Consider the following 26,641-nt stretch of genomic DNA (forward strand, 5'->3'; position numbering starts at 1 on the left):
CTCCTTTCCCTTGATTATGGCTAGGTAGATGTGACTGTCCTAAGGGAGAGTACCCACATCGAAGCTTAGAAGCCTAAGTTGCTAGCACTATCTGCCCTTTGTTATGTGAATGGAAATACCCAGCAAAATCACATTTCTAAATATCCACTCAGGCCAGCATGGTCATTTGTCTGTTTGCCCCCAGTAATTCCTTGACACTCTCTGCTCTCCTTTGCTTTGTAGATGGTAGTGATTGTGCACTTGTAAGCATGGGTATAGTGTTCAGGGAAGGAGGAAACAAGGATCGATAGGACCCCCAGGGATGACAGAAAGAAAGCAACCAGGGTATCTCTGCTCTCTTCCTGCCTGGGTAGAAGTTCCTCCATGGTCACCTTTCATCTGTATCTCCAGTTTCCCTTGGTTTGAGTTCTAATTCCTACCAGGCCATCTCAGATACCCTGTTCTTACAATTTCTGTCTTCCATTGTTCCTCTGGACAGTGTCCTCAACCTGTGGGTCTTGACCCCTTTGGGGGGTCAAATGACTCTTTCACACAGGTCGCCTAAGGCCGTCAGAAAACACAGATCTTTATATTAAAATTCATAACAGTAGCAAAATTACAGTTATGAAGTGGCAACAGAAATAACTTTATGGCTGGGGGGTCACCCAAACATCAGGACCTATATTGAAGAGCCACAGCATTGAGAGGTAAAGAACCACTGAGCTACGGGCTCTATGGGCTGCTGATCTTGAGGTTGGCCCACGGCTCCTCTGTGCCATCACGCTCCTCTAGAACCTCCATGTTGAAGTACCTTTTTCTGTGATGCCCAGAGTGGTTTCCATTTTCCTACCTGACCTCACCTAACAAAGGACCTGCTGTGTGGCCAAGACCCGGGGCTAGAGCTTCATTGGAGGTAAAGAAGGTTGTCTCTGTGTCTGTAGCCCTCCAGATGACTTCACAGGGAGCAATCCAATTCTGAGCAGCTCGTCTCCAGCAAGAGTGGGTTGCTCTAAGCATCCACTGGCCATGTCATTAGCTTTCCGTTCTAATAGTCATCTCACAAATGCCAAGCAGATGTCCCACTGTGTGCTAGAAATACTGACCTATCAGACAAAGATTCTGTCTGGTAAGAGGGGTCAGATGAGAAAAGATTCTTTCCTAGAACAGGGGCTGTCAGACTGAAGCCTCAAGAGGGAGTCCAATAAAAGTTTGAAGGCAATGACATCTCAGTCCTGCCTTAGAAAGTGACAAAGAACCAACTGGACAAGAAAGGGTTGTAGCGACCTAAGAATAAGTGATCACTCCTCATGAACCAGTGTGTCACCTTAAGTAGTACCTCAGCCTAACTAGATGACTACCTTTAGGACCCATATCCAGATGAGTAAGCTGGGACTCTCAAGGTTATGAAATGTACCCAGAATCCCACCCAAGGAAGTCAGAGAGGGGGAGCTAGACTTTGAATCAAGAGTGCCAAACTCTGTTTCCTCCAGCAATAATAAGCAGTGACAGTGGCAGTAGGTTCTTGATGGGTCACTCCTGCCCCTGTGATGTATGCTTGAAGCGAGTCAACTTTCTAAGACTTCTTGGTGATGCTTCAATGTGGTTCTTATCACTCCCACTTTGCAGATGGGGAAACTGAGACCTGGGGAAATTGAAAAACTGGTTCAATGTCATAGAGATGTGGCACAACCTGGGTATGAACCATAGCTGAATGTTCCAGCCCAGTACTCTTTTCCCCTGGTCCTTCATCTACTCCTAACACCATCCACAGCGTGCATCTAGCGGACACTCATCAAGCACTTATTGATACGGGCTGGACTAGTTTCTTTCTTTCCTTCCCCACCTTGACTGTGGTCGGGTGGCTGTGACAGTCATAAGGATATAGCATATACATAGTCTTGTGTGCCCAGGTGGACGTATTTATCTGGCGTTTAATAGCTAAATGGAAGCCCCCCATCGAAATGATTTTTCCAACTACTTACTCAATCTGCAATAGAGTGAATATCTGAGTACGCGTAGAACTGAGAAATCTCCATGTAATATAGACAGCAAATGAAACTGCTTTAAATGCAAGTGACTCTATACAGTGCCAGCACTAATCAGCGCTGTCCTGTTCTGTCATTACAAAGTCTTTTGCAAGCCTCTAAAAGACAGGAAACCAGGGATTGAGGCTAAGAGCAATGCCCTAGGTCACACAGCTAGACTTTAATTCGCTGCAGAACTGGAACACAGAAGAGCCCCCTCCCTTTCTGTGTAAGAAGTAGACTGTGCAGACAGGCCAAATGTCCCTACCGCATGCTGTCCTAATGGGCAATGTCAGGCCCTGAGCTGCATCTCAGCGATTAGCATTAGGACTAATGAGACTGCAGTCATGAATCCCATCCTTGTTGGGCCTGTTGTATACAGGCCTTTCTGATGGCTACCTTTGTAACTTAGGGTAACTGCCGTAGAGTATCAGGGTTCCAAGGGGAAACAAGCTGGCTCACAGGTCTTAACTGGGTAGAGTTTAACAAGTGCCTGAATAATCCTGAGATGGACTAACCAACCAGATTGTGTGAAGTAGCCTGTAGCTAGAGAAGGCAAAGCAGTCAAGTTCAATGGCTGGATAAGAGAACGGGTACAAAAGTAATAGCATTACTATAAGGAGAAGGCTGTCTTGCTCTTGTCAGGGAGAAGCTAACCCCTGCTAATGCAGCAAGGAAGAACCTAGAAGGGCATATGCCCCAACTTCCCACTGGCCTCTTAGCTTTCCCTCCCCCTCCTACTTAGAAGATGCCCTCTGAACGCCTGAGGACATGGGAGCCTACACTGTGGTTTACTTTGTCCCCTCCCATTGCTACAGAGCGGAGTGTGGAAAAGACAATGGGAAAGAGGCAGAGGCGAGACAAAAAGACACCAAACATAAAAGCACCTTCTTATGTTAATCATGATGGGGCAGAAAGCAGGAATATCACAATTGTGAGCCTACCTGAGATCTCCGTAGAACTATACTCTGTGGTCTCCTGGGGATCCCTGAAACCCAACAGTGGAGTGGGGGAGCTATCTAGTCTTCACCGCCTTGTCCTGGTCTTCAGCACATCCCAAAGACAAGAGCTAGCCATCCAAGTTAGAGGACCTTCTCTATAATTGAATCTTGACAATTCATTAAAATGACTCTATTTGGATAGTGAGCTGGATGAGGTCAACTTTGCCCGAGCCTCGGGAGGCCGTGGTATGCTGCTCTCTGAACCAGCCCACTGGCCTGTTTGTTTGAACACCCGAGAATGTATTAGCCACTTGAATCTGTTATAAATTACCAGCCTGGAAATAAATATCATATCTGGGTCCCTAGTAAGTAACAGATGCAGGAGTGCAGAGTGAGATAAATGCGTTTTGGATGCAAACCTCTTTCCCATTGCTCACAGACAGATGGAGGCAGGCCCAGTGCTGGTTTGCAGTCAGTCTGTGTGCTGTGTAGGTGGGACTTAAATGAACTGGGAGTTCTTTTAAGGTTAAGAAGTTTTCTTCACTAGCTCTTGGCAAATCCCCAGAGAAGACCCAATTGAGCAACACATTTCCTTTTATCTCCATTGCTAAGGAATCACTCCCATGGTTTAAATTTTTCCTCTTTGGGAGTTCTGTGAGTTTCTTGAGTCTAGATCAGGTCTTTTTGCTCAGATGCGGCATGGGGGCAGGCATGTGGCACACGTGCATTCAGTGGGTCTTAGGGGCTTACTGGCCAGGCAGTCTAGTCAAGTCAACAATCTCCAGGTTCACTTAAAAGACTGATTCACAAAGACATCTGACATCGACTTCTGGCTTTCACACATATTTACACACATGCACTGACACCTCCACACACATGTGCATGCATACACGAACACGTGCACACAAAATGGAAGAACAAAATATAAGTCAGTGGTAGAGGAGGGAAGCAGACAGTGGCCTGGTGCTAAGTCTTCTGGACAGAAATGTGACCACCACTTCTGAAGAAGACTTCTAAGTCCATGGGCAATGAGGACATTAGTGGGAAGACTAAACAGGCTACTGATGGCACGAAGTGGGATTTCAAGAATGTCAAGCAGCCCAGACTAATTAAACTAATTAATTAAGCTAATTAAACTACCACCTCATCAGAGAACATTCCTCTGATCTATAGCTGAGTCAGTTACCATGGGTGCTCTACAGAGACCCCCATCTTCCCTTGGAGTTTCATAACCCAGCTTGTAGATGTCTATGAGCTGCTCCAAAGCAGAGCCTACATCTGGATGGCTCACTGTTGGGTTTCCATGCATTGTGTATAGTAGAATGTGCCCCTTTGATGCTTGCTGGTCGAATCTGAAATGATTGCGTAAACACATGAAAGCACAAAATAGAGCCTCGGCAGGCCAGCCTCACAACTGATGTGTGAATTTCTTGCCCAGAATTTTCTGCCATTAACTTTCAAGTACATTTGAAATCTTTCTAACCCAGTTTCTTCCAGGGTCTTTGCCAATGCAAAACCAGACCTCTGCATGCATCCCACTGACCAACCTGTGCAGAAAGCTGCACCTCGCTCCAGATGGTGTGTTTCATGACCCAGGAGAAGAAAAGAATAAAAGTTTTTAGTGCTGCTGTTCGTGTTTCTGTATTCACTGAGTCTCTGTGAAGCCCTGTGGAATCTCTCAAGAGAAAGGAGACTCATGAGGAAGGAGTTACCTCTGTATCACAGAAGAGGCCATGTCTAAAGTCCTTGGTAGTGAGGCTGTAACACAAGATGAGTGTATTGAGGGAGCAGACACAGCAAGAGAGCAGGAAAAAAAGTTCAAGATGCGGATGCTATCGTGTAGTTACTATAAGTTGAAACATTTAGACATTGCCATGCAAGTAATGCAGAGTCACTGCAGACTCAAATAAAAACAAAAACCTGACAACCTTGGGTGTATCCTGAGAAGCCCACTGCTGCAGAAAGCTTATGAGCTTCAGGAGTAAAACTGGGTTCTTGGAGGACACCAGGAGGTTGAAGCTATGGCCCAGGCCAGGGAAGACTTTGAGAACAGCTGACGAGGTGGATGGCAGAAGAGAGTAGACACAAGGAACCTCATCCTTCTGGGTTCTACGGAGCTATTTTCTGCTCCCAAACATACTCAAAAGACCCCAGAATCTAAGTCTCCTATCCAGCCTGCATAGCCCCGTCCATCTTGACTTGGAATTACAGATACGCCTTTCCATCCGTTTGCTCGTGGAGGAGGGCTCAGTTACTAACATGGGAGGACTCACCTCTGCAGCAACCCTAACAGAGAGGCCAGGGAAGAAGGGGCTGACGCAGGCTCTGCATCAGCATATATAGTATAAGAGGCCACACCCCAGTAGGCGGGTAACCACAAGCCCTACAGCAATTCCCATTTTGCCTATGAGAACACCAGGTAGCTAGAAAGAGATGTGTCTTAATATTATGCTGTTTCCAAGCTTTGAATGGAAACCCTTGGTTGTGTTTTCTTCCTATTTTCCAGGGGTACCACCGTCCCCGGCACTACATTGCAACCCAAGGTAAGTGTCTTGGCGTGACCTCAAGGTTATCTAGGAAGAGGGAATTTTTAAAATCAGGGTAAGCCTTATTATCTACTCTTCCTCTCTCTGTTATCCCAACGCTCTTTGTCCACTAAATGGTCTGGCTTCTCCTGAAGGAAGAGGATTAACTTTTGCAGACAGGGAAGCCAGAGAGACAGGGCAGCAAAGCCTCCACCAGTCTTTGAAGAGCAAGCAGAGGACAGATTTGAACTAGACTTTCAGCAGAAATGGTTGTCACTAGGAAATATTATTCAGAGGGAAGGGACCACGTGTGGGGTGACCAGAGAAAAGCCTCGGTGGATACACAGCAGACATTCCCATCCCTCCAGTGAGTGCAAGACCACAAGAGAGATACAGCCCATTACCCTGGGAAGCAGTGTGGCAGTATGCTATCAGAAGGCTTAAAAATGATGACGCCTTTTACAGCCTCCCGGGGGAAGTCCTGCAGATAATTATATGTGTGGACCTTGACATATATCAAAAGCATTCTTCACAATGTTATCGTGTCATCTGTAATAGGAAAAAGTGAAAAATCCTAAATGCCCAATAACAGACAGGTTGTTAAATAACATATGGTGTCTCTGTGTTATAGAAAGCGCTGTAGTTTTGAGATATATTATTTTGATGATATGAAAATATACTTATAATAAATATACTTTATTTTCTGCTTATTGCAGAAAATGTATATGTACAAACAAAACACAGAAAAATGCTATTCAAATTTTCTTTCAAATGCTTGAATTGCTTTTGTAATTTTAAAATTGATAAAGACCCAGGATATTAAGAATTGTTTCCTAGGAAATTGCTTTGGACTGTCAGATCCTATCTCCTATTCCTTGGTTTTTCTGCCCTTTTCTTTTTTTTTCTTTCTTTTGTACTTTCTGTGCTTTAATCCTCTCCTTCCTGGTCAAACTTCAGATTATTGTCTTCGACATTTGTCAAATTCAGAACTCTGGACCCTCTTGCTTTTGTCAGCTCTACCCTCCCTACCCTAGATCCCTTGCTATCTCTCATCGAGATCCCACTGTCTAATTTCTGGAACCCTCCCCCCCCTTGGACATGATAGTTCAGATAAAATAGTGGATCAGGAAAAAGTGGAGCTGCCGGGCTGAGCATGAGGGTGAGGGCAAGGGTGAGGAGGATGCTGCAGACCACAGATACGGGAAAAAAAAGTGGGGTGTTTTCCCTTATCTGTGCTCTGCCCTGGCCCCAACAGATTCACACCTCCGGCCTCAGTCTCAGCTACCCATTCAGGTTCCCCAGGCCTCACTCTTACCCACCTAGGTTGAACCCTGATTAAACAGCCGAGAGACAAACCGCTCGGCATCCATTTTGTACCCACAGTCTCTAACCCCATCCCCTTTTCTGTTGCCAGGTCCAATGCAAGAGACTGTGAAGGACTTTTGGAGAATGATCTGGCAGGAAAACTCTGCCAGCATCGTCATGGTCACAAACCTCGTGGAAGTGGGCAGGGTAAGCGTCTCCTTCAGTCGTGTGGGCAGAGGGTGGTGGAGATATACCCTGGGGTGCCTGCTGCCTGCACTGTGCCACCAGCTTCCTAAGCAGTACCACCTCTTTACGGCAGCCTATAGGGATGGGAGATAACTTACTCTGTTTCTCCTATGAGCAGTGTTCCTACTCCTTCAAGTCTCCCATCCCATTCCTATCCTCTCTCTCCACCGATAACGTCATCTCATGCATTTTGAGGAAATTAAAACCATCGGGTGGAAACTCTCTCACCAACACATCCCAAACCTATAACCTTATTTGTATCTGCAGCCATGTTCACAACCTTCCCTTCTGCTCTCAGGTTTAGCCGTGAGAAAGGGCTGTTTCTATTGATTCCAAAAGGTTGAATATTGGCCATTTCTTATGACCAAGCCCAATACAGCAAACACTAAGTTTCTGCCTTTGATAGGTGACCCTTGGGAAGATGCCCTTTGAGAGATCACCACATGCCCTTGTTCACCTCCCTTCCTCATCTGTTAGCCCAACCTTCTTTTTCCGTTAAAGAACCTGGCCTTGCCTAAAAGAAGAGAATGAACTTGAAAGAAGCCAGAGGGACAAGGCAGGAAGGCAACCAGGAGTCCCTGAGAAGCAAGGAAATGACACATTCAGCTTTGAAGGGAGGCTGCAGGGACCTGTCACTAGGATATACTGTTAGAAGGGAAGGAACCAGGCAGGGCAGATCAGACGTATTAATATCCTCAGGTGCAACCCAACAAGGCTCAGAGATTTTCTCATATTCCCTTTTCATTTGAAATATAAGTCTCTTCTCCATTGCTGAATTATTTCACCTCAGCATGTGAATATGCTCAGTAATTTCCATCTCAGAGGGACAAAAACCACCACCAAATGAGTCACAAAACAAAAACTAAAGCCATGAGCCTGCTAAAGGGAGGGGCGGGATGGGGGAGGACTGATAGCAGTAATAGAAAGGCAGGGGAAGGAGAGTAATCTGAATAAATCATATTTGTGTACAAAATTGTCAAATAACAAAATTAATGACTAAAAAACTATTGGAAACATTTTTTAAAGCCAAACAAAGGTATCTTCCCTGTTCCCGTGTTTCTGCTGACTCTCAAGGACTCAGAGGCCTTGGGTCTCCTCTCGGGTCTCCTCTATCCACCTCAACATGGCAGATCTCTCCATTCCACCAGTGAAACTGTCAGCATCACTGCCTTGGTGTTGACAAACCCAGGCTCCACATCTCTCTCTTCATCTGTCTTCTCCTCTCAGCAGCATCTCACCCTCTCCTGCCTGCTCTTCCTCCCCTGACTGTGAAATCTCATCAGGGTTCAGGCCTCTGTCTTTCTCTCCGTTCTTTCCAGATTGGGTCCTAGGTTGTCCTCAGCCAGAGCTTAGACATGGGACCACTGTTTCCAACCTCGCCTCTGCCTCTTTGATTAACTGTGGCCTGCGGGTGGATGGGTGGGCTGCACTGGTGAAGGGCTGATGTACAACTATCTAGACTCAAAGGGCTGCCATACTGTAGACAAACTATACAAGAGTGGTAGTCAGGTCAGCTTTTATAGAGAATCTGGAGAAAGTGTCCTGGTCACAGAGGTGCAGAAGAAGAAGGTGGTCATGGTGTACTGAAAGAGCATGGACCTTAATAGAGGATCAGGGCCAAGTGGGACTTTCTCCTTGCGTTTTTACCTCTATCTAGCCCCGTTTCCCCATTTTACAGATGAGGCGTGGGTGCCAAGGGGTAAAGACCTGAACCAATTAGCTCTCTTCTCACTCTTGACACTCATCCTAGTACTCGTAACCCCATTGTTCAGACTGCACCCACTGTTCAGACAGCTCTCGCTGTTCAGCTGCCTCCACCCAGGGACCGCAGCTCCAGAGGGAAGCAAAGGAAGCCCAGGATTTGAGAATTCCAGTATATTCCATATTCTGAAACAAATTCTCCCAGTGATGGGGCCATGGACTGTGGATTGAAACTGGGCTTGCAAGGGGGGGAGAAGGTTCTTAATGTCACTCCTGCTAGTGGCCAACTAACACACTACAGTATATTCACTCACAATGATTGTGCAAGGCGATGTTCTTTGTTGTGACACAGACACTTGGGCTTGGTCCTGACTCCATCCCTTGCCAGCTGGTGACTTTGAGCAGGTTCCTTGGCTTCCCCATGTTTAAATCCTCATCTGTAAAATGTGGGTGAGCATACCATCTAAGTTTATGGTGACATCAAATTAAAACAATATATACAAATAAGTCAAAGAACACTTATAGCAGGCAGTGCTAGACAAGGTAAGTATCGGCTCTCATTAGCCAAAGGAATCTAAGGCTTTCTATGAGGGTCTTAGCTCTAAAGTCTTAGAATCAAGCAATATTCTGCAAACCCTGGTGTGCTCTCCGTGTTTCCCTAAGTGGGTTCCATGGGATGCTAGTCTGCAGGCTGGCTAGTGAGCAGAGGGTTCCATGGTTAAATATGTTTGGGAAATGCTGTGTCCTCTGCCCCTGTTGGAGAGTCCTAAGATATTTAACAGCATTAGTGCTTCTGAGGATCTAAGTCATGTTTTAGCAAAGCAGCTTGTTTAACTTTGTTGAAACAGCATTTCCCAAACTCATTTGACCACAAAACCTTTTTGTGTTTGTTTTGTTGTGTTTGTTTCTTGTTTTTTTTTGTTGTTTTTGTTTTTGTTTTATTTTTTGTTTTGTTTTGTTTACCTAACACCTATTAGCACCCAGCGGAACACACTGTGGGAAATGCCACGCTAGGCCGTGCGTCGTCCCCCGGAATGGTAATAACACTTTTGCTATTTTAAAGGGGGAAAACCATGATTTCTTTTGCTCTCTGTGGAACTTAGAGTCAAACGTGGGAACTGCTTGCTGGTAGCATAGGAACCCACCGCTGGGGCAGAGAGCAGTGGCACATCATCCCTTTGAGCTCAGGACTGTCTGTCTCTTCCCCAGCAATGAGCCTTTCTCCTTCCAGTCCCCAGTGACCACCTCTTTATAAGGACCCTCTCCTCAACCCTTCTGCTTCTACCTCCTCGCTGGTTTCCACCTGAACTTCTCATCCTTGCTCAGATAATAATACTCAGCATCCCCGTGCTGACACAGTAGGAAATGACCACGTCACCATCTCCAGTACTATTATTCATCAGCTATGTGGGGATGATACGCCTCCCGTCTTACCTAGTTCTTTCTCATGGCTTAGGATAGCAGTGCACTGGAAAACCACCAGGAGCTGTAAGAGAAGAAACTACTGTCATTTGTAATGGCCCCAGTGACTCTAGCAGTGAGTTAGGCCCAGTGTCACTTGCTGATCCCTGACCACTGAGCGCCCCATGGGCTGAAATGCCTCCAAAGTCACCCTTGGGTTTATTTGGATGGGAAAACCAAAGGAGTTGGCTTCTCATGCTTGGCTTTGTTTATGCATCTTCCTCCCTATCCTTTCCCTGTCTCTCACTTGGCCACAGGTAAAGTGTGTGCGATACTGGCCAGATGACACAGAGGTCTATGGAGACATTAAAGTCACCCTAATTGAAACAGAGCCCCTGGCAGAATATGTCATCCGCACCTTCACAGTCCAGAAGGTAAGTTTCCCTTTCTATGAGTACTCCCTCTTCCATGTCAGTTGATGGGGCTACTCATCCAGACAGTGGAGACCAAGGGTCTGATTCGTACCCAGCCACACACCTGACATGATAAACAGAACGGTAATCAGAGATGATATGGCCATGTAATGGAGAGAGAGAAACAGACTTCAACAGACAATGCAGTAGACTAAGGGATATATTGTGATAAGAGCCATAAGGAACCAAAGGATGGAGAGAGGACCTACAGAAGCACCATTACATACCCCTAGGACTGAAGTAGCTTGTAGAATGCAGAAAATTGGGGGCTGAAAAGGCCCCAGTCAAGGAAAGCATGGGAGGAATAATATCCTTGGCCAAGTGTCAAGAACATAGCATGGTGGGCAAAAAGAAGCCAGCATTTCCCAGGCTGGGAATCTAGTCTGGGCCTAATTCTCTGGTGGGTATCTGTGCCTGTCTGAAGATGTCAGAACATCACAACTTGGGAGAGAGTGTTACTGACACCTAGTGGGTGGAGGCCAGTAATGCTGCTAGAGAATCCACAACACACAGGATAAAGCATTATCCAGCCCAGCATGTCACATCCAGGAGTATCTAGGTTGAGAGATACCAGTCCATACATTTGTACTCCTGCTGACTACGGACATACTAGTGAGGGCTAACCTCCAGGGTGGGTCAGCGCTTGCCGTTTAAGGATGCAATCCAGGAAAAGGGACAACAGGAAGGCACCAACCACCAATACTGTGTAATCAAGGCACCATGAAGAGAGTCTGAATGGACACCGTTTTTGTCTAATGAGTCCCCAGTTAATGTTAAGATAATCTCTCTAAGCCCAGACCCCAATAGAGAAGAACTGTAGCCTGCAAGGCATGGTGAAGGAGTGGTGTCTTTTCTTGGCTGTTTTTTTTTTTAATCTTTCCTTAAACAATCAGTCAAGGAGGCCTCTCCTAAGAAGTCTTCCCAGATTTCAACTCCCCTCCGATCTTGTTAGATAATTCCTTTGTACACTCTGGTCAGATTATCCACATAGGAGTTTTCCCCTTCCTCACTCAGTGGGGCCATAAACTATTCCGGGGCAGCAGCTGTGGCTTCAATCATCTCTGACATGTCCAGGAAAAGATGGCCCTGGGTGAGTATTACTTGACTTGAGAGGAACAATAAAGTTGATGTTTCTTAGCACCAGCTAGGAATTGCTCTGAATGTCTGCAAGACATGCAAGGAAAGTTCTCATACACATAAAAATAAATGAGTTAATTAATTTTTAAAAGGTTCTTCAAAAAAACGACTGGTTTCACATTTTCCAGAAGTAACTGAGCTCCTGTGAGCTAACACCCACTAACCCAGCGAGGGCCTCATTTCCCCACACAGCAGAGAGGACCATTCCTCAGTACCACAGCCCCTACACCCCATGGAGCTCGGGGGGCACATGAGGGCATCAGCTGGAGGAACAGAGTCCCTTTCTCTCCTCAGAAAGGCTACCATGAGATCCGGGAGCTCCGCCTCTTCCACTTCACCAGCTGGCCTGACCATGGTGTTCCCTGCTATGCCACAGGCCTTCTGGGCTTTGTCCGCCAGGTCAAGTTCCTCAACCCCCCAGAAGCCGGGCCCATAGTGGTCCACTGCAGGTGAGTCAAGCCCCCACCCCCATTCTGCAACCAACTGTACCTCTGGATTTGTTCTCCATACTGTCCCATGGCTTTTGTTTCTTCCTTTAAGATTCCTCCTCCTATAAACCAGAGCCCAGCCACCTTCTGAGAAGACCTGGGTCTCTAGTGGCAGTAGCGGTTACCATTATGAATGTTGTCCAGAGACACAGCTGAACTCGGCAGCACCTGCCATGCCTGCCATGTAGATCTGGCCAAATTATTTCACTTCCCATCCAAGCTTGAGAATTGAACAGTAGCCTCTTACCATTCCCATTTTACAGATGGGGAAACTGAGGCACAGAGATGAGAACGAGGTGGGAAATGTCAAGGCTGGGATACTTGGCATGTTCTCTGGGGCTTCCTAGCAGCAAATTGACGTGTCATATCTTGGTATAAGCATGCATCTCTTCGCTTCCACTATTTTTAAAATCAATTGCTAACCTGCAGGGTCCCTAATAGAGAGCAAGTGGTCAGCATCAGCTTCCCCTTATTACAGAGACGGGAAATTTTCAGCTTTGACCTAGAAAGTCACATTGAACATAAGTGGCATTGAATCCTCCTAAATGGAGATGAAGTATTGTGTCAAGGGCATTTAGAATTGGAGGAAGGTAGATGTCCATACCCGAAGGCCAAAGAGTCTGTATTCTCCTCCTTCCTACGCCCCTCTATTTCAGTATGTCCTTGGGCTCGGCATGTCTTCTTCCACCTTGAATGCTCAGGCCGTCTCATCCTTCCTGACAATGTCTGTGTCCGCCAAGAAGTCAGGGAAGACACTATGCATGTCTCAGACCCAGCCCCTCCCTGTGTGAGAATCTCCCACACAGCATCCCTATAACACATAGGAGACACATCCACAAATATTTACAGAGCATTCATGATACCCTAGATGCCAAGATTAAGAGTAGGCATAGGAAGATGAGCAAGTCACATTTGCTGTCTGAAAGAATTTGTTAACCCCACCTGGGGTGTTGGGTGACCTTAAGAGGCAGAAAAGTGATAGATTTAAGTAGAGGTAGAAACCTCTGCACTGTCTGGGTGTTTGGCACGGATTTTCTGCTTTGCCTTTCATTGTAAGCAAAGAGAAAAAGGTGCATTTGTGTTGAAGCCCAATATCCCCAACTGCAGGCAGAGTTCAGGAGGAAGAGAGGAAAGGAGACCATGGCAAATATTCACCAGACCCTGTGCCATGTGCAGTACTGTGTGTGACGGCCTGTGCCTGCGTCTCCATAACAAGACACTGTAAAGCATCTAAGTAGAGTGGTACCTACTCCTGGGGCTGCTATGGTTTGGCTAATGCACACTAAGTGCCTGAAAGAACTGCAAACATAATAAACACTTAAATCCACCACTCTTGCTGCCTCTTAAGGTCATCCAACACCCCAGGTGGGGTTAACAAATTCTTTCCGACAGCAATTGTGACTTGCTCATCTTCCTATGCCTACTCTTAATCTTGGCATCGAGGGCATCATGAATGCTCTGTAAATATTTGTGGATTACAAGTAGCCAGTCACAAAACTGAGCAATTTACATGCATTATACTTCTAAAATATAATTTAATGCAATTTACATATATTGTACTATTAATACTAAGAGGTATATGGCCACTTTTATTTTATGAATGAGAACAGTGAAACCCATAGAGATGAAGTCATTTGCCCAAGGTCACACAGCTAGTCAGTAACAGAGCCAAGATTTAATCTCAGGGATCTCAAATATCATGTGGCTAACTACTGTTTTATTCTAGGGAAAAAATACACACACACACACACACACACACACATACACACACAAATACATACACATATACATACAAATGAATACACACATACACACGCATACACACACACAGCTCAGACTTTTCAAAAACTCTTCTAGGAGGCACAAACTGAGGCTCACAGACACCGGACACCTTACTCTCTGATACTGTAGACCTTACTCTCGGATAAAGTAGCCTAGGTTGAAAACTAAAGATGCAGCTTCATTCCCATGTGATGTGTTGAAGATGCATCTTGGGGAACAGATGAATGAGTGTGTGTGGTTTTTTTTTTAAAATAGAACTCTTCTCAGGCTCCTGAACCCATTCTGTTGAGTCCCTTTTAAATGGGTCTGGAGTGCACTGGGGACAGGTATTTTGAGGCACAAGTAAGGCAAGCTCCACTCAGTTCAAACCATGGTGGTTTATCAGTGAAGACTGCTCCCAAGGCTTTGGTTTCCAGATCACTAATGTGCGGGTCCCTGCTGGCCTAAGCTTCTTGGACCTATCAGGCAGTGATGCTTTTGTATCTTATTCCACCCATCCCCTTGTATTTCCTTTGATTTCTGCATTGTTCGACAAAAACGTTTGTTTCCATGGGGTAAGTAAAGGGTGAAAGCACTGCCAATGTGAACTTCCTTGACTCTCTGCCCTGCTTTCCCTTCCAAAACTGTGCACAGTGCAGGCCAGGGTTTTATGATTCAGCCCTATTGTTTGATAACCCAGAGTTGATCTGGGGAGATCTGGCTGTGCTCCAGAGGGTCTTGTGAAATCCTCTTGCCATTTTCTGTCCGGTTCTATTAAAGCATGTCAGTAATCAGAAGCTGATCATCTGTCAGAGATCCTGGTGCCTGTTGAGGGTCTCGAGACTGTCAGCTACTCTAGTTTGATGATGTGCCTGGCTCATGACCCTGAAGAAGGCAGCACAAATGGGTCAAGTGCAAGGCCTTGAATAGGAGACACCAGATCAGCTCTCTGCCTTTGACACAGCTCGGGCTCTCTGATCTCTACTCTCTCACTCACGTCTTCTCTGTAACCTCTGCCTTCTTCTTAGTTCTGTCTACCAACCCATTTGCTGACATGAAGAGGGGCATATAAAAGAAGAGTAGAGAAAGGGGGAAGATGTATTTACCAGGAAGGTTCTAGTATGCCAGGCATTGATAAGTGCTTTACACTGTACCGCTGGACTATATCCATTAGATGCGGAGCCTACAGGCACACCTACTATGAAATCTTGCATTACACGTTATAAATCTTATTAAGAAGGGTAGTAGAAATTCTAGACCACCTGGGGGAACACTCAGCTCTCCCATTTGCCAGCTCTATGACCTCAGGCTCTAAGCGCTCTGTGCCTCAGCTTCTCACCTATGAAATGGGGTAAGACACGTCTCTATCCCCTCATAGGGAAGTCCATAGACATGTTTGTAAAGCACAACAATGCGTCACGTTGTAAGCACTAATTAAGCATTTGCTAAGTAAGTACAATAAAGTAAGTCCCCCAAAACAACCACAGTGCTAAACATTACTCTCCCATTTAATAAAGAAAATTTTGATCACTTGTTCAGCATAGTCCAGGAATTTGGGGGTTCCAACCCTTCCATCTGTCTTCTACAATACACTGTCTTTCACCAAGGCTTTCGAGACGGGGTTCGATGGTAGGGGCCTTGTCACCCTATCTCATCCCATCTTTAGATCCCTAACACACAGCAAACTTCTCTTCCAGTGCTGGAGCCGGGAGGACTGGCTGCTTCATTGCCATTGACACCATGCTCGACATGGCTGAGAATGAAGGGGTGGTGGACATTTTCAACTGCGTGCGTGAGCTGCGGGCACAGAGAGTCAACCTGGTGCAAACAGAGGTTAGTCCTGGGGCACCCAGTCAGCTAGTTTCCTGATACCTTGGCCAAAGAGAAGCATGGTAGGACAGAGGCTCTGTAGCAGAGAAGGCGCACAGAAAGGATATACCTTCACAAGTATTAGTACAGAATGAATACGTAGCTTGCTCTGGTGAGACGTCCCAGCCAATCCTGAGAGTCTATGGTGCAGGAATTCCTGGTAGCAATAACTGTTAAATCCTCCGTCTCTACAGTCATCCAAGTAAGACTGAGCGGCAGCTGTGAGGTATAGTAGTCCAGCCTCTGATGCAGGGATGGAGAGGAAGAGGGAGTGCTGGTACTGATGGAATGCCTGCTCTGTGCCAAGCGCCCAGTCGTTCCTTGATGGAAATAATATCATCAACAAAGTACACTTCTTTAAGGTTTATTTATTTTATTTTATGTGTCCGAGTGTTTTGCCTTCATGTACGTAAGTGCACCACATGAGTGCCTGATGCTCTCAGAGGTCCAAAGACCCTGTTGGACCTCCTAGAGCTGGAGTGACCATAGTTATGAGCCACCATGTAGGAGCTGGGAACCAAACCCTGGTTCTCATTAAGAGCAGCAAGTCCTCTTTATTACTGAGCCATCTCTCCAGCCCAAAGTTCTTGGGAACTTTGAGTTGAGCTAGAAGCTAAGGATTGCTAGAGAGACATATGCAACCCTTAACCTCGAGGAAAGGCAGGTGCCCAGTGTCTGAGGATAGTGTAAGTATGGCTGTCTGAACTGTTGTCACCTACAACAGAAATATGCATTATTGTGTCTAGGATCCTTCCCCTACTCTTCACATCCCATGGTATGTCTCCTACTCACATCTCCGTTCTATCCCTGGGAAGGACACCAAGAAATTATATACTAAGTCTTCTTATGGATAAAGACCAAGTGGTTTGTCCTGAACCACTCTCTCTTGTTAATCAGGTTTTCTGTCTATCCCACTCCTGAATGCCTTGGGTTGTTGTTCCTGCATTGGGTTCACCTTTTGGTTCTAGTAAAGGCTGTGGATGTCCTAGCAGATCTAGAAGCCGTGGGAGCTGCACTCATATCAGCCCTGATATCCATGGCTTTAGGTACGGCAGTCCCTGCAATGCTCACTGAAAGCTTCATCACACTGGACTCTGCTGCAGGCTCTGAGACAGCTCACAGGCTAATTCCCAGGCCTATAGCACTAGAGCCAAGATGACTGCACTGTCTGTGCTTAAGGCCATGCCTGTAGAGGACAGTTAGAGTAGGTAGAGTCAGACACATGACCCTCACTGTGGGGCATGGAGACATACTTAAATATAAACATATTAAGATAAGTTCAAATAAAGCACTTTATTTAAAAGGGTCAATTTTTTGTAGAAAAAAAATGATGCCCAGCAAATACTTATAAAGACCCACCATTAACAATGAACTTATGCTCGGTAGATTTAAAGGCATTCTGACGGTTGAGTGTGACGTGGGATGGGAAAGAAGTGAGAGAATACTAAATACGCTCCAGAGAGTAGGAAGAAAGTCCTCCACAAAGAAAAGCAGGGTTTCTGCAGCAAGCAGCTTCTGGATGAAAGCTGGGAAGATGAGCAGAACCTCCAGGGCATCTGCAATGACACATGCTCAAGTTTCTCATTCTTATCAGTGGCTCGGCTGTTCCATCTTACACAAGGGCAAAGCGCCCCATAGCTCAATCACCATGAAACACGGTGACTTAGACCTTTGGGTTACAGGATATAAAACTAAGGATTCTGCAGAATAAATCATGTCCTTTTCTCATTGCTACAAGATTCATTCGATGTGGACAAGATGCTAGCAAACAGCAGTTCTCACCTGGAGCGCTCTTCCCCTCCTGTTGACCTTGCAGGAGCAGTATGTGTTCGTGCATGATGCCATCCTGGAAGCATGCCTCTGTGGCAACACCGCCATCCCTGTGTGTGAGTTCCGCTCTCTCTACTACAACATCAGCAGGCTGGACCCCCAGACTAACTCCAGCCAGATCAAAGATGAGTTTCAGGTATGGGCAAAGCCGAGATCCAGGGACTTAGCTGCTCTGGGTCGTCCTGACGATGTTCCATCGTCTGGACGACTTATATGGCAGGCACTTGCTTATCACGCTTCTGGAAGCAGTGAAGCCCAAAAGCAAACAGCCAGCAAATCTAGTATCTGGGGAGAGCTCAGACACCAATGTCATTTGTGAGTGGCTGCGTCCTTAGAGTTTCATTTGGTGGAAAGCAGAGGGGCAAACACTTGTGTGTCTTTCCATAGGGACACTGATCCCATTCATGAAGACTCCACACTGATGATGCAATTACTTCCTACAGCCCCCACCCCTCCTCATCTGCCCCGTTGGGAGCTGGTATAGTAGCATCTGTGTTGGAGGGGGGAGGAATGTATGCATTCAATCTATAGCAATGACCCAAGCAACTTAATTCACATTGTGGGCCTTTCTTGATGAGATTGATGTGTGTGTGTGTGTGTGTGTGTGTGTGTGTGTGTGTGTGTGTGTGCTTTCAAGCCTAAAGTGGCCGGCAGCTGTGGAGAGCTTTTCACACCATCAGATTGCACAGTCATTAGCAACTATTAGCCAATCACTCAATGATGGCTGACACTTGTTTTTGTGCTGTGATTATGCTATTGAACTGAGGTCTTGGTTAATTCTTGTTGATGTTGTGGAATGGACAGAAGTTTACACACTGATGTTGGTGTGAATTTCAAGCTTCTTTGACTCTGAAGGGACTGTACCCACACCCCCTACCCCAGTGTTCTCTCCACAGATTCTTTAAACCCATCATCTGTCTTTGGGTGCTTGTTGGAAATGAAGATTCTTGGGTCCCACCCAAACCTACTGAGTTAGAACGTGCGATTTAACAGGATCTCAGGGGCATTTATTTATATGCAAGTTAAGCTTTTAACCATCCTACAGCATGGCTCAGATATGGCAGATTCACATGTTGGTATCAGGATGGTCAAAACTAAAGCTGTGATCTGAGAGGCCCAGATATAAGTGACTGATTGGAAAACTAAAGACCTGAACATGGATCAGCAATAAATGCTAGAGTTCTACCTTTATCCATGGCCAAAACCTGAATAATGGGGCTGTAAGAACTGGGCAGGAAGAAACAAGCAAATCCCAGGCTCAGAGTTTTCCAGTCAGGCTAATACTTTAGGAATCATTTAAACAAATAATCTTTGTTGTCTTAGAGACAGCATGCCAAGTGACAGAGAGATGAAAGGCACAGAACCCTGGTCATTGCACACAGGACCTTCTATTGGCTGGAACAGCCATGGTCCCTCACTGCGTGAGAACTTGCTCTACAGAGCACAAGCCTGGTAATTTTGTAGACCTACTAATTTGCCCCACAAGGGCCCTTACCCACCCTGAGGAGGGCATCCTAGCATCCATCTATATCCTCCTGCAACTGAGACACTTCCATCGCTGAGAAAAGCGCTGGAAAAATCACTTCCTTCTTGCCATGGCACTTCAAGGGATGTTTAACATTCATTAGAGATTCTCTACGCCTTTCCCTGCCATATGCCCTTCTGGCTGGCCCTCCTTTAATGCTGTGCTAGCTCAGCTGAACAACAGTTCAAATGGTTGGCAGGTGTTGTCAGCCCATGTCTTAGCCCGTGTATGGGCATGCTGCCCCTGCAGCCTTGGCATCTTGAAGGTGTCACAAAGCTCCTGGAAAAGTCTCTTAGCACAAAAGTCCTGTAGCTTCATCCATGATATAAAAGACTATCACGGTCATGGGAGAAGCATGAGTGCAGGGAAAGCAATGGCAGAGTCAAGCTTGGAGGGAAAAGACCGGCGAGTTAAGCTAAACTGGGTGATCTATCTCCTTTGCTCGGACACAGCCTCCTGTGTGTTACTCCTCTTCTCCCTTTTATGCCCCACAGACACTCAACATTGTGACACCCCGAGTGCGGCCTGAGGACTGCAGCATCGGACTCCTACCCCGGAACCATGATAAGAATCGAAGCATGGATGTCCTGCCCCTGGACCGCTGCCTGCCCTTCCTCATTTCAGTGGATGGAGAGTCCAGCAATTACATCAATGCAGCACTGATGGATGTAAGCTGAGCCCTAGAAGAAAGGCCCTGGCTGCCATTACAGAAAAGGCTTTCCCCCAAGGTGGAGATGGCTGAATCCCAGAGCCCTGACCCTACCAGCCACCTTGTTTCTAACTGCTGGCCTTTAAGACCATTTCTCCCAATTCCCTCCCCAAGGCTCATGTTGAAACCCAAGTTCATTGTGTGCTTTTAGCTCTTTGACTTCAAGAAGATGGAAAGAATACATCAAACACTGAAGAGAAAAAAAAAATTCCAAGCTCAAGTGGATAGTTCTATCATGCAAGATGCTATGTCCCACAGAAATGACTCAGCCAGAAGTTCAGGTCTGGCCACATTCCCCAGAGTTTGAGACCTCAAGAGATAAGATGTGGTGTATTATCTTATCTTGGGTCCTGCTGGAACATCCCATTTAGTTCCTTAGATAATTCCTTTGTGAGGCCAAGAGGAGATTGCACACAGTAGATGATCAGTAAATGGCTGGTGGGCAGTGATTGGACGTGTTAAAGAGAAACAGGCCATGGCCCTTAAGGCATCAACTGCTGTTTCCTCAAGAGCACATCCTGCCCAGGGTTCCCATTCCTCTGCCTCACACATCTCCCTCCCTCCTGGGCCTTGGGACATCTTTTAGCTGTCATCATTGCACCTTCAGGATACGCAGATGCTTGCAGTGCTGTGGCCCACAGTCTAGTCTTGTCCGTGCTCCTTTCAGCAGGAGAGACTCAGTCAGACTGAGGAGGACTTGCTCAGGGTATCCTAGAGAGCTGGAGCCAGACTTAGAGTTCCTAGTTCCCACCCTAGAAAAAAGATACTATAAAGTCAATACCCAGCTAAGGTGTCAAAAAAACCTTCCCTGGTTTTGGCTCACAGATGCTTATATTTTCCATGGAAACCTGGCTGAGTGCAGAAGCAGGGAGCCTTGGTCTGGATGGTGTTGAGTAGCTGGAATTGCTGAAAGAGGAAGACAAACTTCTGATATTAGCTTAGGATCGCCTTCTACGATCTCTCTATTGCTCTCTTTCTGTCTGCCTCTCTCTCTTTCTCTCTCTCTCTCTCTCTCTCTCTCTCTCTCTCTCTCTCTCTCTGTGTGTGTGTGTGTGCGTGTGCGTGTGTGTGTGTGTGTGTGTGTGTGTGTGAAGACATGGTTCAGAGATAAACCCATACTTTCATGCTCCTCCTGCCATTATCCCCCATCACCCCAGCATCCTCTCTCATTGCTTTTTTCATCCAAACAAGGATCGAGGAAGCTCTTGGACTCTACTTCATAGGTGAGATGCTGCCTGGAGTCAAATACCTTCTGCCAAGCTCTGGTTCTGATTGTATTCTCTTTGTCCACAGGGCATTTCTCTTGTGAGCCATCACTGAGGCCTTTGCTTTTCTTATATTAAAAAAAAAAAGATTCCTTATCTGTATTCCAGCCCAGTCTGTGCATTATCTGGTAACCATAGCAGCTTTGCCTCGAGCAGAAAAATATGAAGTCCTCTGGGTTAATTTTTAATGTTTCCCCTGGGAACGGATGATGTTATCCATGAAATGGATTGCTGGCTGATCCCTGAAACCCGGCAGGAGCACAGATCTCGAACATATTTTCAGATAAGACTTTGTCAGGCGTGCTGGCCTAATAGAGCATTTATCACAGAGACAGGGAAAGCAAAGAAAACTAACATGCGCTGCATGTCGGGCACCATGTTGGGCTCTGGACTTGCATTGTCTCGTTCTGCCCTGGAGTATTATTCTCCCCAATTTTTTGGAGATCTACTGAGGGTCAAAGGATCTCCATCAAAATCAACTGGCTTTGAAATGATGGCACCAAGGACCAGAACCATGTGACAACTGCCTTGAAAGTCTAATTTTATTTTATATTTTATGCATCTAATTTTATTTTATTTTATATTCTAATTTTATTTTATGTTTTATGTGTATGAATGTTTTGCCTGAAAATATATATCATGAGTGTGCCTGAACTGGTACCTGCAGAGACCAGAAAGAGGTTGTGTGTGCCTGGTGCCTGCAACTCCCTGGAATTGGAGCTATAGACAATTATGAGCCTCCATGGGATGCTGGGAATTGAACTCAGGTCCTCTGGTAGAGCAATCAGTGCTCTTAACTGCTGAGCCATCTCATTAGCCTTAGCCTGGATGTAGTTTTGAAAGTTTGGAAATGGCAGAAAGGCCATGCTAACATCGTCTTTCAGCTTTGAGAGATGTAAAGGCTCTGTCCCCTGGTACACTTTGTTAGGTCATCTACTGGCTAATAGAAAGCCCCAGGAAACAGGAGTCCCTAATGTAGACATGACATACACGTCTGCAAAGCCTTGCCATGCTATTTCTGAGGTCTCTGTCCCTCTTCTCTCCCCCATTTCCTTCTGACTTGTGACTCTAGTTAAGCAGCTCTGACTCCTACTCGGAGAAGCTACTCAGAAAACATGTTGAAGCATCGTCTGGTTTGCCAGTTTCACCTGCTATTGATGAAGTAGAAACACCCCCCAACAATCTTTCCAAATACTTCCTCCTGAGGTGGAATGGCACATGGGGCCCAAGTGAAGCTTCTAGGCTTACACATGGCATTTCCCCCTTAGGCCTCAAGGTCTCTATCTGTAGCACAGGGAAAAATTAAGGTCTTTCCAATGCTGTGGTTGTGATTGTGTCTATTGTGTTCCAACCACAATGCTGGTGCTGAGGAAGAAAACCTAAGTCAAAGTATCTCTACCCTGCAGTGAACTTGCTTACTGCTTTTTTAAGGTTTATTATTATTATTATTGCTTGTGTAAGGTGTGTATGTGTGTGCAAGTGGCCATGCACATACGTGAGTGTGGTGCTTATAGAGCCAAGAGGAGTCAGATCCCCTGGAATTGGAATTACACATAGTTGTGAGCTGTATGATGTGTGTTTAGGTCTCTGGAATAGCAGCAGGTGCTCTTAACCATTGAGCCATCCCTCTAGTCAAGATTTTTCTCTTGTTTTCTTTTTGCTTCTTTTTTTTCTTTGCTTGCAAATATTGCCCACTGTACAACAGCCATCTCCTTAGATTTGAGCTGCATTTTCCATGAAAAGAGTCTAAGCTTTGAAATCATCTAATGATTCACCGATTCTTAGTACCTGATGTTAAAAATATGAATGGCTAAAAAATGAGTGAATAGTGCTGGATGAATGAATAGATGGCTGAGTCATTATTTACAAGGGGCAAAACTGGGTTTGAACCTCAGGTCCACATGACTCTAACACCTGACTGCCTTCTACCACTTTGTTGGGGACAATGCCACCTCTGGGCAGACTAGCTCAGCTCTCAATTAAGGGCAGAAGTGATCCTTGTAATCTGTACCCCCTCTGGGGTCATTGGCCCCCTCCTCATCATCATAAGCACCTAGAACTCGTTGGATCCCTGCTCTCCCAAGAGGTAAATCGGTCAGCAGTACAGAAAACCTACATCCAGGGTGTTTCGTTCATATTGTGATGATGATTTGCTGAGCTGCAAGGCACAAATAATTTATTTGGATAATCCCCATCCAAGTGACACTTTCCTAATGAAATGTCTTCGTTTGGAGGAAAATGTGTTCATTATGAGAAAGTCCCCTCTGCCGCCAGGGTACCGAGAGATAACAGAGCAGGCAGGTGCTATGTGAAATCTATTTGGCAGGCTCAGGACCTCTGGCAGCCATCCCGGCCTCATCATGATCAGAATATCACTGATGGGTATGTATTTGACTAAGCCTGTGTCATTCCTCTTCAGAGTCACAAGCAACCTGCCGCCTTTGTGGTCACCCAGCACCCTCTCCCCAACACTGTGGCAGACTTCTGGAGACTGGTGTTCGATTATAATTGCTCCTCTGTGGTGATGCTGAACGAGATGGACACTGCTCAGGTAGGAGGGGGCATGGGGCTGCTGTTGGTGGGTCCCAGTGGGTCATGATTGGTATGCTGTAGACTGGCAAGGAGACTCTCCGATACCCCAGTGATGGGCACTGTCAGACTGTGAATGTCAGGCACACCCATCCTGCTGCCTACAGAGGCAAGGAGTCTCCCACTGAATCCTTCACCAAAGACTCCCATAAATTAGTCCCCTTGACTGTGGACTTTGTCTAACTACAAGGACAGGACCCTATTGTCCCTGCCTCAGACACTGGTTATAGCCTTACTCTAAATCATGAAGAGCTCAGGGAACCAAGATCCCACACAACACTAAGCACTAGCCCCAAAGACTCTTGACCATTTGGCCTCTGCGAGCAGAACCTGGAGTCTGAACCTAGGAAGCTTTGCTCACTGACCACCCAGCTAAGCCTTGACTTCATGGCTAAGCCCCGCTGGGTCTTTGTGTGTTTACACTTCCCCACACCAAAGACACAGGACATTATCTTAGGACAGTCTCTGGAGACCACCATTATATGGCAAAACAGCTCTTCTAGGGTAGGTGAGATGAAGGTGGCAATGTGTCTTTTCAGGGCCTTGAAGGAAGCCCAAAGTCATTCAGTACACTCTTGTGTGAGTGCTGGCCTTGCACAGACCTTGGGTGGGAATAATTTTTTTTTCCAAACGGGGCTGAGCTATAGTCCCAGAGACAGTTGAACGAGTTATTCCAGGCTTGTGTGGCTACGTTGTAATAGAGGTCAGCAATGAAGTGCCACGTTGACCTAGAGCAGGGAGCAATTCATTCTACCCAGAGGGTGGGGGAAGAATTCAAAGGGAAGGTGACTTGGACCTTGAAGGGGGCAGGGAAGATCTGGTCATACCGGGGATGGATGGCTAGGTAAAGGCAATCTACACGAAGGGAATAATGGAGGCAAAGGTGAGGCAGATGGACATATAGAGGCTTGTTTGTAGTCAGCTTCAGTTCCAGTGTTCTAGGGCTGTATCCAGAGAGAAAGAGAGAAGTAAGGCTGGAAAAGACAGCAGGGCTTAGTCAGCAGGGAAGTTCCTTGTGCCGGGCTCAGGAGCCTGGGCCTTGGACTTTTAAAGCATTGATAGAATGGGATTGTTGGTTATTAGTGACAGGATCCTTTCTACCGATAAAATTTTTATACAAACCCAGTGAATGAAGGAGGAATATTCAAAATCTGGGCATATAAAAGCAGGAGATAAAGGTAAAACGTACCGCTCCCACTGGTCTTTCATCTGGCCTGATAGCTCTTAGTTAGTCTGTCATCTGGATCTCTTTGCAGTATCCATGGGTTCCAAGATAATTAGGAAAACATTGCTATACACTGGGGGTTGTCCTAAGGTTTTCAACTTGTGTTAGAAAATGGAGTCCAGGATCAGAGCACACAGACATGGGAATCAGAGACTGGAGAGAAAACATGGCTTATATTCATAGATTCAAGAGATCTGAGCAGAGAAAGCAGCCTGATCAAAGCAGAACTTGGACTAGATGTGAAATCATTTCCAGTGTGACGTCCTCACACTGCAGGGAGCAGTTGCATGGACTGTGGATGAGAAGAAGTTACGGATGGTGGCAAGTAGCTTGTTTAGGAGACCAGATATCCAGGAAACACATGGACAAAATGGAAAGGCAGGACGATGGGAGGGGTGAGTATGGACAAGGGCAGAGTAGAAGGGGAGGAAAATGAGTGTGTGCTGGAATGTGTCCATGAGAGATATCCAGAAGAGGTTCCCTTCATTCACACATTCCACATTCGGTGAGCATCTGCCACTGCTATTTGCTGGAAGCTATTCTAGGTTCTTGGAATGCATCAGTGAACAACACAGACAAGGTGAAGCAAGAATGTTCCTGTCTCCTGTGCACTTCCAATTCTAAAGGGGGGAGACCAACCATAAACAACAAATGCTCTATAATGAATTTGATCATATATTGGGACACGAGGAGAAGGAAGTACAGAGAATATTTTAAAATTGGGTTGAGGCACGAGACACAGATGTACTAGAGTAGTCAAGGAAGGACTTGGAAATATGTGAACACAGAGCTGAAGGAGGCTCGAGAGCAAGCCGCGTGCTCCTCCCAGGGAACAGTGTCTCTGGCAAAGGGAACTGTGTATCCAGGCAGTAGGGTAGGAAAACAAGTGACGCCCTCAAGGAACAGCATAGTACTCTGAGGCCAGAGAGACAGGTAGAGCCGCAGGCAATGGTATCACAAGAGTAAGAGGGTTACATGCCACAGACAAGCTTAGTGATCATAGGGAGACCTTGGAACTTCATTATGCACAGGAAAGGAAGACACAGACAGATTTGCCAGAAGGGTGACACCACTTGACTTTGAAAAGTGCAGAGAATAGCAATAAGAATAGTCAGGTGCAGGCGATGGTGACTTGAGCAGCGTGGTAGCATGGTGTAGACTCTACATGTATCCCACAGGGAGGAAGACAAACTATGCTGCCTGATGAAGAGGGGAGGCAAAGGAGGACACTAAAGTTTAGGCCCTGCAGAATGGAGGATTGAGAATAGAGATAACAGTAGGAAAAAGCAAATTTCCCCTAGAAGGGAGTTCTAGAAATTTCTCTATCAAGTTCTAGAATCAGAAATTATCACCACCTGCTCTTCTGCTTGGACAAGTAAGGCAACAACTCACCTTTGTGAAGTGTGAGTGAGATGGGACCTACAAAAGCCTTCTCATGAGCACATTAAAGTTGTTTCTTAATGGCAGAGTGCTTGACCAACATCCAAGACCCTCTAGGTTCGATCCCCAGTAGACAGATGAAAGTGTCCATGCTTGCTCTTCTCTTTATCCAACACCCATTTTGCAAAATTGGAACTTGGGAACAGAATGGCAATTGTGAAGAACCTTACTTTGGGACATAGAATGTCAAGGTCGCTGACTGTAGTTC

General features: G+C 46.1%; 1 protein-coding gene across 1 annotated transcript in view; it reads left to right on the forward strand.

Moving 5' to 3' along the window:
• Positions 1 to 26,641, forward strand: part of Ptprt (protein tyrosine phosphatase receptor type T) — a 784,117-nt gene that overhangs the window by 741,582 nt on the left and 15,894 nt on the right. The window contains exons 20-28 of the mRNA XM_042055120.1: positions 5,451 to 5,487; positions 6,884 to 6,981; positions 9,699 to 9,758; positions 10,440 to 10,556; positions 12,027 to 12,181; positions 15,679 to 15,814; positions 17,667 to 17,816; positions 19,700 to 19,873; positions 23,599 to 23,730. Of these exons, the coding sequence (XP_041911054.1) occupies positions 5,451 to 5,487; positions 6,884 to 6,981; positions 9,699 to 9,758; positions 10,440 to 10,556; positions 12,027 to 12,181; positions 15,679 to 15,814; positions 17,667 to 17,816; positions 19,700 to 19,873; positions 23,599 to 23,730 (1,059 nt within the window). The remainder of the gene's footprint in view (positions 1 to 5,450; positions 5,488 to 6,883; positions 6,982 to 9,698; positions 9,759 to 10,439; positions 10,557 to 12,026; positions 12,182 to 15,678; positions 15,815 to 17,666; positions 17,817 to 19,699; positions 19,874 to 23,598; positions 23,731 to 26,641) is intronic.

Source organism: Arvicola amphibius, chromosome 5 (genome assembly GCF_903992535.2).
Source record: "Arvicola amphibius chromosome 5, mArvAmp1.2, whole genome shotgun sequence".
NCBI lineage: Eukaryota > Metazoa > Chordata > Mammalia > Rodentia > Cricetidae > Arvicola > Arvicola amphibius.